General features: G+C 60.0%; 2 protein-coding genes across 2 annotated transcripts; one reads left to right on the top strand and one right to left on the bottom strand.

Annotated features, from left to right (window-relative positions):
• Nucleotides 1-1,282: 1,282 nt before the first annotated feature.
• Nucleotides 1,283-8,706, bottom strand: GET3 (guided entry of tail-anchored proteins factor 3, ATPase). Its single transcript, XM_014834510.3, has 7 exons — nucleotides 7,154-8,706; nucleotides 6,172-6,319; nucleotides 3,422-3,570; nucleotides 3,187-3,337; nucleotides 2,437-2,544; nucleotides 2,141-2,338; nucleotides 1,283-1,762 (listed from the first exon to the last, which is right to left on the bottom strand). The coding sequence occupies exons 1-7, from the start codon at nucleotides 7,312-7,314 to the stop codon at nucleotides 1,631-1,633; spliced, it is 1,047 nt and encodes a 348-aa protein (XP_014689996.1). The 5' UTR covers nucleotides 7,315-8,706; the 3' UTR covers nucleotides 1,283-1,630.
• Nucleotides 8,707-8,756: 50 nt separating this feature from the next.
• TRIR (telomerase RNA component interacting RNase) lies at nucleotides 8,757-11,919 on the top strand. Its single transcript, XM_014834514.3, has 3 exons — nucleotides 8,757-9,180; nucleotides 11,109-11,186; nucleotides 11,485-11,919. The coding sequence occupies exons 1-3, from the start codon at nucleotides 8,761-8,763 to the stop codon at nucleotides 11,590-11,592; spliced, it is 606 nt and encodes a 201-aa protein (XP_014690000.2). The 5' UTR covers nucleotides 8,757-8,760; the 3' UTR covers nucleotides 11,593-11,919.
• The last annotated feature ends 345 nt before the right edge of the window (nucleotides 11,920-12,264 follow it).

Here is a 12,264-nt window from a genome sequence, read left to right as displayed (position 1 = left end):
GCAGCGGGCCCCCTCTCCCTCCCTTCCCGCCACCACCCCGCCCGCCCCTGCCCCTGCCCCCGCGCCGTGGGCATGCTCCCTCCCCCAGCTCAGTGTCCCCACTCGTTTCTGGCTGCTGGACCCCCGCTGGGCTGGGGCAGGTTGCCCAGGTTAGTTCACATGCTTAATAATTGTAGCAGCTAGTGAGAATAAACGCTGCTTGGCAGGTGCAATGCCTCGAGCCGCCGTAAAGGCGTTACTCGTCGCATCTCATTGAGTCCTTACACGCAGGACTGTGAAATTGGTGCTCCTTATTCCCACTATCCAGATAGGGAAACTGAGGCTCAGATGTCACACAGCCTGCTGGCGGCACGGCTGGGATGTGAACCCCAGGCCATTTGCCTCGGAGCCTGGGGTCTTTGCCATGGCTGTACCACTGTTTGTTTACAAGCACCACTCCCACGTGCCCACACCCGCTTATGCACACCCAGCGGTCGAGTGGGGAGACACGTCTAGGCTCGTGGCTGGGTCCCCCTTACACACACATCCTGGCACGCCCAGACCCTGGGTGTGCGCAGTGTGAACATCCCTTCCTGACTCACACTTCCTGACTCCTGAGGGTTCCTCAGGCACCCCCTTTCGGTCCACCCCCCAGCTCTGACTTGGCCCTGGCAAAGGCCCGAGGTCACGTCCAGTCCTGGTCTCTCCAGCGGGAATGACAGTGGCTGTCTAGGCAGTGCCGGGAGAGTGGGCGGGAGACGGGGGCCCGCTAGGTGCCCTCCAGGCTGTGCTGACCTTCCCAGGTCAGGTGAACTTGTGCCACGGCTCTGTGAATGGCCACACTACGTCTCCGGCTTAGGGACAGGGCACGGAAGCTCACACTGACGGCCACTCACTCCCGGCCAGGGCTCCGGGGGTCGCTTGGGCCTGAGTCCTCTGCCACCCTGCCCCCTAACCAGTCCCCCTGTGGCAGCCAGGTGCTGGGAGGAGCTGATGCCATCCCACGGAGACAGGAACTGGGGGGCGGAGACTGTTAATCCCCAGTCTGGCAGGCCCAGCCTCTGCCCAGGGCGCCCACTAATTCCCAAACCAAACAGCAGGCAGTGCTGGGCCCGCTGCAGGCCTAATCCGCTCCCCACCAGCCTGGGGCTGTCCAAGGGGCCTCCTAGTTCCCACGCTCTGAGCCTCGAAGGAAGTGGGCAGATGCTCCTCTCTTCCACTCCAGGCTTTACAGCCCCAGCAGAACACCCCTACCCATACAGAGCTAGAAAAAGTACCTCCTTACTGAAGAATGCCCTCCTTCCAAAACTGCCATAATAAATATACATCTCTATTAGGTCTCAGTTGTGACTGCACCCCTCTGGATGTGACATCTTTGTGTAGTGAACAACCTGTGCAACTGTACATGGAGGTGCTCACCCCTAGATCAACATCCACAGTGGTTTAAGATCATTTTATTGAGGGGCAAGAGGCAGGGAGAGGTGGGGGGCTGCTACAGCCCCCCTGACCCCACCAGGGGGAACAGACCCCCTCCCCGCCTCCTGCCCCCCAAGTTGCTCCCCCTGTACTATGGGGGGACTTTGTGCAAACTCTGCCCCGGTGGGGGTGGAGGGTGGGTGTAAAACGGCAGCAGCTAGGGCTGGCAGCAGTGCTACTGGGCGCAGGGGGGCTTGTAGGGCTCCAGGAGGAGGGCAGAGAAGGTGTTGACCTTGTCCGCCCCCCGAACCTCATGGGGCAGCAGCGGCAGCTTCACAATGTGGAAGTCTTCATACAGGTCCTCCATCTACAGCCAGGGCAGAGGGCAGAAGGCAGCGGTCAGGGGGCCACAGGACAGGGACAGAGTGTGGGACAACAGAAGAGGTCAGGCTGGGGACCTCCCGGGGTCAGGGAGAGAATAAGGGGCAGAGGCTTCCCAGGGTCACAGGTCGGGGTGGCACCAGTGAGGATGGAGAGCACTGGGCTGGATCTCCCACTCCCCAGGGTCACAGGGACCCAGGCCAGCCACAGTCCTTGAGCCAGAATTAGGGTGAAAGAGATGAAGTGGGGGAGACGGTAGGAGGCTGGGAAGAGGACCAGAGGGTAGGGTGGAGCGAAAGGTCAGAGAGGAGATGGGCTGGGCGGCCAGGCCCGGCTCCTGGGTCGGAGGGGCGGGCACGCGCACCTGGTCCAGGTACTTGGCCTGGATCTTGTGGCGGGCCTCGCACATCCTACAGGGCTTCTCGGGGTCGGGGAAGACGAGCTGGTTGACGATGATGTTGTGTGTGTCGATCTTGCACTTGGCCAGCTCCTGGATCAGCCGCTCCGTCTCGTACAGGGACAGGAACTCGGCGATGCACACGCAGATGAAGGTCGTCTGCTCCTGCAGGGCGTGAGACGGGGCAGTGAGGGGCACTTTCCGGCCCTGTCCCCTGTCCCTGTCTGCTGAGCCCCTCACCGCCCGCCTGGACCTCAACTCACAGGGTCCTTGAACTGCTCGCTGACGGAGCGGATGACGGGCAGTGTCTCCTCCAGCTTGGAGGCCAGCTGGTCTGCATTCATGTCCCCCAGGCCCAGCATGTTGCACATCTGTGGGGAAGGCATGTGGGACTCATGGCTCACCTGGGGCCCCTCACATCCCCGGATTAGGGTCTCTAACCACTCGCGGGACGACTCCTGACACCTCCCAGCGGTTAAGGGCGTGGGCCCTCGAGCACACCACAGTAGTCAAATCCCAGCTCTGCCATTTCTGGGGGACTGTGGCCAGAGGGCTTCACCTCCTGGAGCCTCAGTTTCCCCATGTGTGGACCGTGGGTGTTGGGGTGCTGTGCAGAAGTGTGGGAGCATCGGGGTTGTCATGCTGTGAACAACCCACAGTGGCACTCGCGTGATCTCCATTTGACAGACAAGGAAGGTGAGGCCCAGAGGGGTGAAGTGACTTGCTTGGGGTCACACAGCTGTGTCACCAGAGTGCAGAGCATTGAGACCTGGGCCACCGGGCTCTGGAATACATGCTTTCAAGCTCTGTCTGGGGCACTCCGTGGGCAGGCATGGGGACACCGAGTGCTATGGAGCAGGGGGGACAGTCCTCCCACGGGGAAGATCCATCCCACCCAGTGGGAAGCGCTGACAGAGAGGGGTGGGTGGGAAAGGCCTTTGTTACTGCGCATCTGAGCGTCTGGGGGCCCCCTTGGACTCGGGGACTGCTGGATGCCCTGGGGCGCTGCCTGCCTGAGAGATGAAGGGGCTGATCTGGTTCTTGATCTGCATGAGGCGGCCTAGGCCCCGCTCCACGATGGTGGGGAAGTTCAGCAGCCTCAGCGTGTGGCCTGTGGGTGCCGTGTCAAACACCACCACCGAGAAATTCATGCCCTTCACCAGCCTGCGGGGAGAGGGGAGTCAGGCCCGCTCCGCCCCTCTCCCACCCCAGCCCGGGCAGCTCCCAGCCCCACAGGACGGGCCTGACCTCATGACCTCTGCGTAGCTCATGGCCTCGTCGATGCCCGGGAAGGCGCTCATGGCTTCCTGCATCATCTTCTTGCCCATGCTCAGCATGTTGTCCTCCTCGAAGAATTCATCAGGCAGCTCGGCCACGCCCAGGCTGGGGTCAATCTCCTGGGGGCCGAGGGATCGAGACTCAGGCTGCTGCTACTGCCAGGGCCTTCCCTGCCGGGCGCCAGGCCATGGGGAGCCCATGGAGGGCCCTGACCTCAGGCCCTACATCAGGTCATGGCTGGGGACACCCCGAGGTGCCACGGCCCTCCCTCAGGAACTTAAGATCTCATGTGGTTGCACAAATTGTCAAACCATTTCACAAGCAGAGGAAAACTGCAAACTGTGCTGAGGGTCCCCAGAGGGAAGCTGAAGCCTGCTGTAGGGCCTTTGCACAGGCGGTTTCCCCACATGGGCCCCTGGCTGCCTCCAGATCGGTCCTCTAACTTGAGCCTTCCCTGACCACTCCATCTGACAGCACAGCCCCAGCCCCCCGCCCCCCTTCCTTTCTCCTTAACACTCAGCCCTGCTTCTCAGCCCACATGGTTCATTTTCCATGTTTACCGTCTGTCTCCCCAACCTGAATGTCAGCCCCACGAAGGCAGGGTTTTTCTGTTCCGTTCACTCCTGTGGTCCCAGTCCCTGGAAGTGTCTGGCACATAGTACGTCCTCAACATGTATGTGGAATCCACGAAAGGAGGACCATCCCTGCGGTGCCAGGCCCGTCCTGGCCCTGGGGTCTCCCTCTCTTGTCTCCTCCCACGTCACCTCTTTGTGGTGACTGCACAGGTCCTGTGGTGAAGCCCCCAACTTGCTGGAGTCAGAGATCACTTCCTGCGCAGGAAAGCTGCCCATCCACCACCCCCCCAGTCACACTCTGGATGGGTTGTTCCTGGTCACTGGGCCACCTTGGAGCTCCCACACGCCATTCTCTGACCCGGGTCTCCTCGCCTCCCGCCTCAGTTATTTAAGCCTCTCTGGGCCTCCTTATCGCCTCACCCCTGCCCCTTGTTCAGTGTCAGTGTCCCTCTCAGCTGGCACCCTTACCCCGCCCAGCTCCATAGGCTGCGTCTGCGAACACTCCCTTTTTCCCTCTGCGGTTGACAAAGTCCCCACCTGGTGACTCCCAGCTCTTTGATGTCACTGCACCGAGGTGACCACCAGGAGAACACACCTAATGAGGAACTTGCACCCTGCTCCCTCTTCCCGTTACCAAATGTGCAACGGGCACTCAGTGATCCAGACAATCCGTCCCGCAGAGTTGGTGTCGCCTCTTCTCCCTCCTCAAACCCCTTCTGTCCCACTCACCCCTCGCTCTCCGCTGAGTCCTGTGCCTTGCCTGGGCCTCAGTGAGAAACAGAAGCCACAGGCTGCCAACAGCCTCATCTCCCCCTGCACGTGCCCCAGGCCCTCTGCCCTGCCTTGGTGCCTCTAGCCCTGGCGGAGCCCAAGTCCTGAGTCTGTGTGCTGGATGGAGCTCCCGCCCACCTGAGGCCCGCAGTCTGCCAGCTCCCTCCTGCAACATCACTTGTCCCTCCCTGAGGGAGTATTTGCATCGGCATCAAAGGCATCAAAACACTCTAGAGCATCTTCTTTCTCAAAAACGCCTCCCTAACCCTCTACTCCCATCTCCCTCCCTGATGGCCCATTCACTTCCCAGCTCCCGTCATGGCAGTCTGTCTCACCTCCTCAGCTCATCCCCTCCAGGCAGGCTCTTGCCCCACTCGCGGGGTGAGCTCTCTAAGACTGCCGTGCCTGCGCCAGCCTCTTCCGCCTGAGCCCCTCTGCCCGCTGGAGCGCAGGAGCTCACACCCTCTGCCTCTGCTCCCATATCACCCGCGGCTCCCCCTCCTCCTCTGCGGGACCCTAATGCTGATGTGCCCCTGCGCCCCGTTGTTCCTGGGCCTCTCTGTTCTCTCATGCTCTCCTCCACTGACACAGCTTTAAATATCACCCTTGGGACAATGAGCCCCAAATTAATGCCAACCGCCTCCAAGCTCCAGGCTCATATGACTAAATTACTGTCCTGACATCTCCACTTGGATGTCCAGTGGGCACCTCGGATCCACTGTGGCCCAAACGCAATTCCTGATGTGCCCCTTCTAAACTTCCTCCTCGCCTAGTCTTCCCCATCCCAGCCGCTCTGGGGGCCAACTGAGAGATGTACTTAATTCCTTTCTTTCCCTCACGCTTTACAACCAAGCAGGCACACTGCTTTGCTTCCAAAATACATCTCAAACGTGACCACTTCTCCCTCAATGTTCGGCCCCCACCTGAGTTCGGGCTGCCATCCTCTCCCGCCTGGTCACTGCCCCAGTCCCCTTGTTTCCATCCTTGACTTACAATCCAATCTCTGCATGGCACCACAGGGAACTTTTCAAAAAATGAATTTGGCCGTGACATTGCCCTGCTTAAAACGAACAGCTTCTTATTAAACTTAGAGTCTGAGCTGAACTGCTCCCAGTGGCCTGCGAGGTCCCATACCATGTGGCTCTGACTGACCTCTCCTTCATCTCCTTCCCTCCCCTCGCTCACTCAGCTCAGGCCACTCTGGCCTCCTTTCTGCTCCCCGCTCGTTCCCCCGCGGGTATGTCCAGGAAGGGGTGAAACTGGAGAGACAGAGGCTGTGGCACGGGCAGGACAAGGCGGCTGACAGTGGGCATTCACAGGAAAGCCCTGAAGGGGCCTCTGCCAGAGTGGGGAGCCGAGCCCTGCTCCACTCACCATGGCAAAGAGGTTGTCGTAGCCTTTGACCTTCGTTGGCACCTTGGAGAACTTCTGGTCAAACGCATCGGAGATGTTGTGGGCTGGGTCGGTGGAGATGATAAGAACACTCTCCCGCCCCTTGGAGAGCTGGACCGCTAGGCTACAGCTGGACAGGGGAAAGGTCAAAAGGCAAGGAGCAAGAGGTCAGGCTCTGCTCCCTAGATTCACAAGCGGAGATGGAGGTTCCCAGGAGCAGAGAACCCGGAACAGAAGCGGCCTTGGGAGGAGAGTATGGTAATTGTGGGATCAAGCCTCAGTCCCCGCAGAGGGACCCTCTCAGACCTCAGCACTGTCCCCACCAGCTGCCTAGAGCGCTATAAGGTTCAGCTGAATCGCTCTGGCCTGATGCCTGTTGCTTCTTTGCTGGCACGGAGTGGCATGGTCCAGGGGTCCAGCCAGCATAGTTTGACCCTGTGCCTTCTCCCTCAACGCTAATCTAAGGGGTCCCTTGAACCCCCTGCTAAACTCAGGATGATTGAGTCCACTTATCCAGCATAATTTGCCCCAAGGACCCCTCCCCCTACTCCCAGCAGACTGGGATAGTCTTAACGCGTGCGCTAATCCCCGCTTTCCGCCCCCACCCCCACGTGGGCACAGAACAGCATGGTTCACCAGACTAGGATAGTTGGCCCCGGTGCCCCTCCCCCTACTCTGAGCTCACTCTGGTACGGTCCAGATGATGGCTCTCCCGCCCACGTGTGTTGGGTTCACTGTGGTTCAGCCCTTGAGCCCCAACGGGGATGGTCCAACTCGGAGGGTGCCAGGCCTGCACTCAGGAGGTATCTTCCATTTGCTCCACGGAACTTCCGGAGAGTACAACCCGGAAGACCCCGGCCCAGCCACCTTGCCCGGCTCGGGGTGGAAGAGCCGGTCCCTGGCCTCCCCTTCGCCCAGTGGTACATCCTACCCGTCTTCCCGGCCCCCGCCGCAGCTTCTCTACCTGCAGGTGGTCTTGCCAACGCCACCCTTGCCCCCGACGAAGATCCACTTAAGGCTGCGCTGCTCGATGATGTTGCTAAGCGTGGGCTCCAGCGGCTCCACATCAGGCGCATCCTCGAACTCCTCTGCCTCAACCCCCCACCCGGCCACCCCTGCCGCCATCTTGGAACCGGCTCACGTGATCAAACGGAGCGCACCATGAAGAGCCCCCTACAAGGGAAACTCCTTATCACATGCCCATCGAGGCTAGGAATCTGAATTAATTTCCTCATGGCCTGGCTTTTAGGAGCTAATAGAAGGTATGGTTCCTATGTTCTCCGCTTCCAGGGTCCGCCTTGTCGACTTCCTGTCTATATTTTTTCAAAGACTCCCCCTGCCGAGTTAACATATTGGTACATTCCAGGCTACACCCCTCCCCTGATTGGCCACTAAGTCTCGCAGCCCTCCTTTTATTGGCTACATCTTTTCTTACTTTCACCAATCACTCTCACGTCTCGGTAGCCGCCAACCTCTCCTTAGCAACCAGCCAAACACCCGGTCCAAGCCCTTTCCGTGAAGTTAGAGCCGAGGTCCGCCATGGCCTAACTCCGTAGGCTTCACTTCCTGTCCATCATTTCCTCCCTAGTCTCCAAATTGGGTCCCGACATCGCCTCAGGTCCGTCTCCTCTGTTACCCAATTGGCTGGCTGCCACCTGGTTCCTGCCGCAAACCAATCCTAGACGAACTGATTAGCTGGTTGGAGACAGGTCCCGGGGCCGCGAGGAGGTTAGAGGGAGAAGGACTCCAGTTGTGGGCAAGGTCCGCAGATCCTCGTCCAGTGCTCCCTGAACCCCCATGCTGGGCAGCCAGGGCAGGGACCACACCTGCAACTGCGCTCCTTGTCGTCGGAGGAACACTGTTCCCGAAAACCTCCTTGCACTGGGCTCCCTGTTCGAGGGGAGACTCCCGTTCAGCGAATTCCCTGTTTGAACCTCTGCCCTGGGCAGGAATACAAGCTGAGTCCCAGGCCCTTGGTGGACACTCAACCTTAGATGGGGACTCCAGCCTAGAAATTTCGCCGGCTTCCTTTGAGTACTCCAGCCCATAAACTAATACCCTGATTCTCAGATGAGGACCCCAGCTTCACGGAGCCAGCTGTGTCCCTACTCCCAAATGAGAGCTCCATCCCAAAGTCAGGTACCTATTCCAGAGATACTCCCATTTCTATTTGTGGGGCTCAGGCTAGATATGCCCTCTAGTTAACAGACATAGGTTCCGAGATGTCAGCTGAACACACAACCTCAGACGGGGTCCCTTCCCTCACCGAGATTATCCTTGGTGCCAGAAGGGGATTCTAGCCCCGGAAAGCTAATGCGCCCCCAGTCCCAAGCAGGAATCTCACTCCGAGAGCCAGCTACAGCCCCAGTCCCTCTCGATGGTCCCATTCCCGGGGAGACCTCGTCTGCGTAACGCCCTGCCAAACCTAGCTGGATTATTAACATCCGCGGGGCGGAGCATCCCGGAGCCAGCCAGCACCTTGGGGTCCTCCTATCCCTCCTTCGCCCCGCCCCCACTGCAGACGCTGGGGAGGGGCGGCCAGGCTACTCTTCCCGGCATGCATTGCCCGGGATGAGACAAGTCGGGCGCCAAGCGCGGGGCCCAAGCGGTCTTCCCGGAGTCCTTTGCGCGGCACCTGGCGACAAAATGGCTGCCCGAGGGAGACGGGCGGAGCCTCCGGGCCGGGAGGCGCCGGGCCCTGCGAGCGGCGGCGGCGGCGGGAGCCGATGGGCTGAGTCCGGGCCCGGGACGTCGCCCGAGAGCGGGGACGATGACGTGTCGGGCGCGGGTTCGAGCCCGGTGTCGGGCGGCGTGAACTTGTTCGCCAACGACGGCAGCTTCCTGGAACTGTTCAAGCGGAAGATGGAGGAGGAGCAGCGGCAGCGGCAGGAGGAGCCGCCCCCGGGCCCGCCGCGACCCGACCAGCCGGGCGCCGCCGCGGGCCCCGGGGATCCGAAGAGGAAGGGCGGCCCGGGCCCCACGCTCAGCTTCGTAAGGAGCCGCGGGGGTGGGGGCGGGCGCCGGGGCCTGCCTTGGCAGGGGGAGTCGGGGCCAGAGAAAGGGGATCAGGACCCAGCTCCACCCTCCGGCCCCGATGAGGGGCCCTTCTGGGTCACCCGCTGAGGATGCGGAACCTGGATTCCCGACGAGAGAGGTCTGGGGGCGGAGGTGGGGACCCCCGGAGCCTCCCCGCAAGAACCAGGAGCTGGGGGGAATTGCATTGGAAACAGCGCTCCGGGAATGGGGAAACCAGGATACCAGGATTCCTCTTTGAATGGTACCCAAACTTTGGATTTGGGGACCATCTCCCATTCTGGGGAAGGGGGGGGAAATTCAAATCTGGAGTCCGAGCTTTGTGATTAGAGACTCAGACCGCTTACTGTGTGACCTTAGGAAATTTGCATGATCTCCCTGAGTCTCATTCGTCCAGTGTCCATTTATTGAGCACCTTAGCTTGTGCTGGGCATTGTGCTAGGTACTGGCTATGCCGTGGTGAACGTGACAGACAAGGTCGCTGCCTTCGTAGAGCGTCTAGGCTGGCTCACGCGCCTTTTCCCTGTTTGCAAAAATGGACCCCATCGCATTTTCTGATATGATGAGGGTTCAGTGAGGCCATCCTGGAAAAGTGGTTAGCAGGGGGCTGTCATAGGAAGGGCTAAACCAGTGGTTCTCAGTTGGGGATGATCCCCCTCCCCCCACCTTTGGCAAAGTCTGGAGACATTTTTGGTTGTCAGAACTGGGGGAGGGGGTGCTACTGACATCTATGAGTAGAGGCCAGGGATGCTGCTCTGCATCCGACGATGCACAGAACCACCCTGCCCCTCGAACAAAAATGATGCCACTCGAAATGTCATTGATTGGAGGTTGAGAAACTCTAGGCTAAATAAATGGCACCCGTATTGACTGTCAGCTCTGAACTTGTTTTGTCTCTAATGTTCAGATCAAGTCCCTGTGGTGTGGGGGCAAAAGTGTTGACTTGAGAATTACGGACTGGGGGGGTCAAGTGTCTTCATCTGCCAAGAATGAAGCAGTCCGTTGATGCCTGGTTGAGGGCAGAGATGGTATGACACCTGGAAACCTGTTGCAGCCCTGGGGGCGCGGACGCCCTCGGTGGGTGGGAGAATATGGAGGACCAGGATTAAAGTCCAGAGTTAGGACTTGTGTCGAAGGAAGGGGAAGTGTCAGGACCTGGGATGGTGTGAGAACTAGGTGGAGGCCGAGTGCCCTTTCGCGAGTGGGAGTGGCATTCATTGTCACTGCCCCTTTCATTTGTCCATGGAGGGGCCGTTGTGGGAGTACCCTCCAGGAGGCGAGGCCAGGCCAGGTTAGATGCAGAGGAGGGACAGTGTCGCTTGATGGGTAAGGATGCTGCTCTGTGGCGTAGACCAGCTTGACCTGAATCCAGCTTCATTGTTTGATGCCAGCATGACGAGGGTACAGGCCTCTCCCTCTCAAAGACTTTCCTCCCCTGTAAAATGGGAATGGTTGTAAGTTTCATCTTAGGATAACTGTAAAAGTGAAAGGTGATAATCCATCCAAAGCAGTTGGCACAGGGCTTGGCATACAGTAAGTGCTCAATAAAGGGAGCTGTTACTGTCTGTGTGGTCCCTGCTAAGGGAGGGGGAGGCTTCAGCCTGGAGAGTGAGGACAGAGCCCATCCCTGCCAATGTGGGGGTTCTTCTCGCTCCCCGGGAGGGCAGCCTGGGGTCCAGGACTGCCTGGGCATCACGGGCCCAGGGCAGGCGCTAAGAGTCGCGTGTGCTCCTCTCTGATTGCTGCGCAGGTCGGCCGGCTGGCGGAGCTGGGCGCGGCGTCGGGACGGGCCACCGGGCCGGGCTAGGAAGGTGTAGTGGGCCTCAGCGCCGCCAAGCGCGGGCCCGGCTCCTGTAACCGTAGCAGTCTTCTGTCCCTTCACCCAGGTGGGCAAGCGCAGAGGCGGGAACAAACTAGCCCTCAAGACGGGAATAGTAGCCAAGAAGCAGAAGACGGAGGACGAGGTGAGCAGGCTGGGGTGGGGGCCGCCCACGTTGCCTTGCCCTTCCAGCCTCGCACCTGGCTGAGGAGCCCTGTCCTTCCCTGGCCGGCCTCTGGGCCTTGGATGGGCGTCCTGGGCCGGGGAGGAGGGCTTTCAACACACTCCCAGATGATTCGACTTGGCAGATCTTTACCTCAAACCCAGGACCTCCGGGGTGACACTGGGGGTGGATCAGCTGTCTCAGGACAGTCCTGCCCGTGGTTCTGGGCCTCCCTGGCATCCCCTTCCCAACCCCCTCTGTGTCCCCCCAACCCCCACAGGTATTAACAAGTAAAGGGGACGCGTGGGCCAAGTACATGGCAGAGGTGAAAAAGTACAAAGCCCACCAGTGCGGCGATGATGATAAAACTCGGCCCCTGGTGAAATGACCCCTCCCCGCCTGCCCACGGCCTGGGACTCTCTGCGATGTACATAACTATTTAATGCGGCGGCAGCGGCGGCAGCCTCCCCCAAGGACTTATACACAGAAGGAAACCGAGATGCTTCCCGCAGCCGCGCACCGTTCTCCAGGACTCTTTTTTACCTTGAGCACTTGCCTCCTGAGACTTCATAGACCAGTGGTTTACTCTCCCCTCTCTCCCCACCTCCTCGCTCTCTCTGGCTCCTTCTGTCTTCCTCTTCTCGCCCTCCCCTCCCTCCCCTTCCTCCCCTTAGCCATCACTTCTGGGAAGTAAAGAACTTGACTTAGTGCCGGAGCTGTGTGCTGGGTCTGCCTTCTTTGCTCTCTCCAACCTAAGCCCTCCCCCGTTGGCTGCCACTGCACCCACCAAAGCCTGGGTCTGCCCCAGCGACGGGGCTGTGGGGGCATGGGGAGGACAGGGGCGCGTCCCCTCCTGTAGGCCTAGCCTCTCCTCAGGACCCATATCCCCGGACTGCACCCCCACTGTTGCTCCTCGTGTGCGGTGTCTTCACAGAGAGCTGTTCGTCTGTTCGTTGAGCAGACCCTTACTGAGCCCCTGCTGTGCTCTCTGGGCCCTGGGGCCACGGCAGCGAACAGAACAGACCACGCATGCCCCCTGTGCCCCCTTCTGCGAAGGAAA

The sequence above is a fragment of the Equus asinus genome, chromosome 20, assembly GCF_041296235.1.
Source record: "Equus asinus isolate D_3611 breed Donkey chromosome 20, EquAss-T2T_v2, whole genome shotgun sequence".
NCBI classification, from domain to species: Eukaryota; Metazoa; Chordata; class Mammalia; order Perissodactyla; family Equidae; genus Equus; species Equus asinus.
The sequence above is the reverse complement of the archived record's forward strand: the minus strand, read 5'-3'. Positions and strand labels throughout refer to the sequence as shown.

What these genes read in the sequence shown, in the direction of transcription:
- TRIR (XM_014834514.3), top strand. Translation starts at nt 8,761, where the DNA reads ATGAGACAAGTCGGGCGCCAAGCGCGGGGCCCAAGCGGTCTTCCCGGA. An exon ending in CGGGCCCCACGCTCAGCTTC is followed by an intron (nt 9,181 to 11,108) that starts GTAAGGAGCCGC and finishes CCCTTCACCCAG; the next exon opens with GTGGGCAAGCGCAGAGGCGG. An exon ending in AGCAGAAGACGGAGGACGAG is followed by an intron (nt 11,187 to 11,484) that starts GTGAGCAGGCTG and finishes CAACCCCCACAG; the next exon opens with GTATTAACAAGTAAAGGGGA.
- GET3 (XM_014834510.3), bottom strand. Translation starts at nt 7,314, where the DNA reads ATGGCGGCAGGGGTGGCCGGGTGGGGGGTTGAGGCAGAGGAGTTCGAG. An exon ending in TCAGCCCCTTCATCTCTCAG is followed by an intron (nt 2,545 to 3,186) that starts GCAGGCAGCGCC and finishes CCTTCCCCACAG; the next exon opens with ATGTGCAACATGCTGGGCCT. An exon ending in AGGCCAAGTACCTGGACCAG is followed by an intron (nt 1,763 to 2,140) that starts GTGCGCGTGCCC and finishes CCCTGGCTGTAG; the next exon opens with ATGGAGGACCTGTATGAAGA.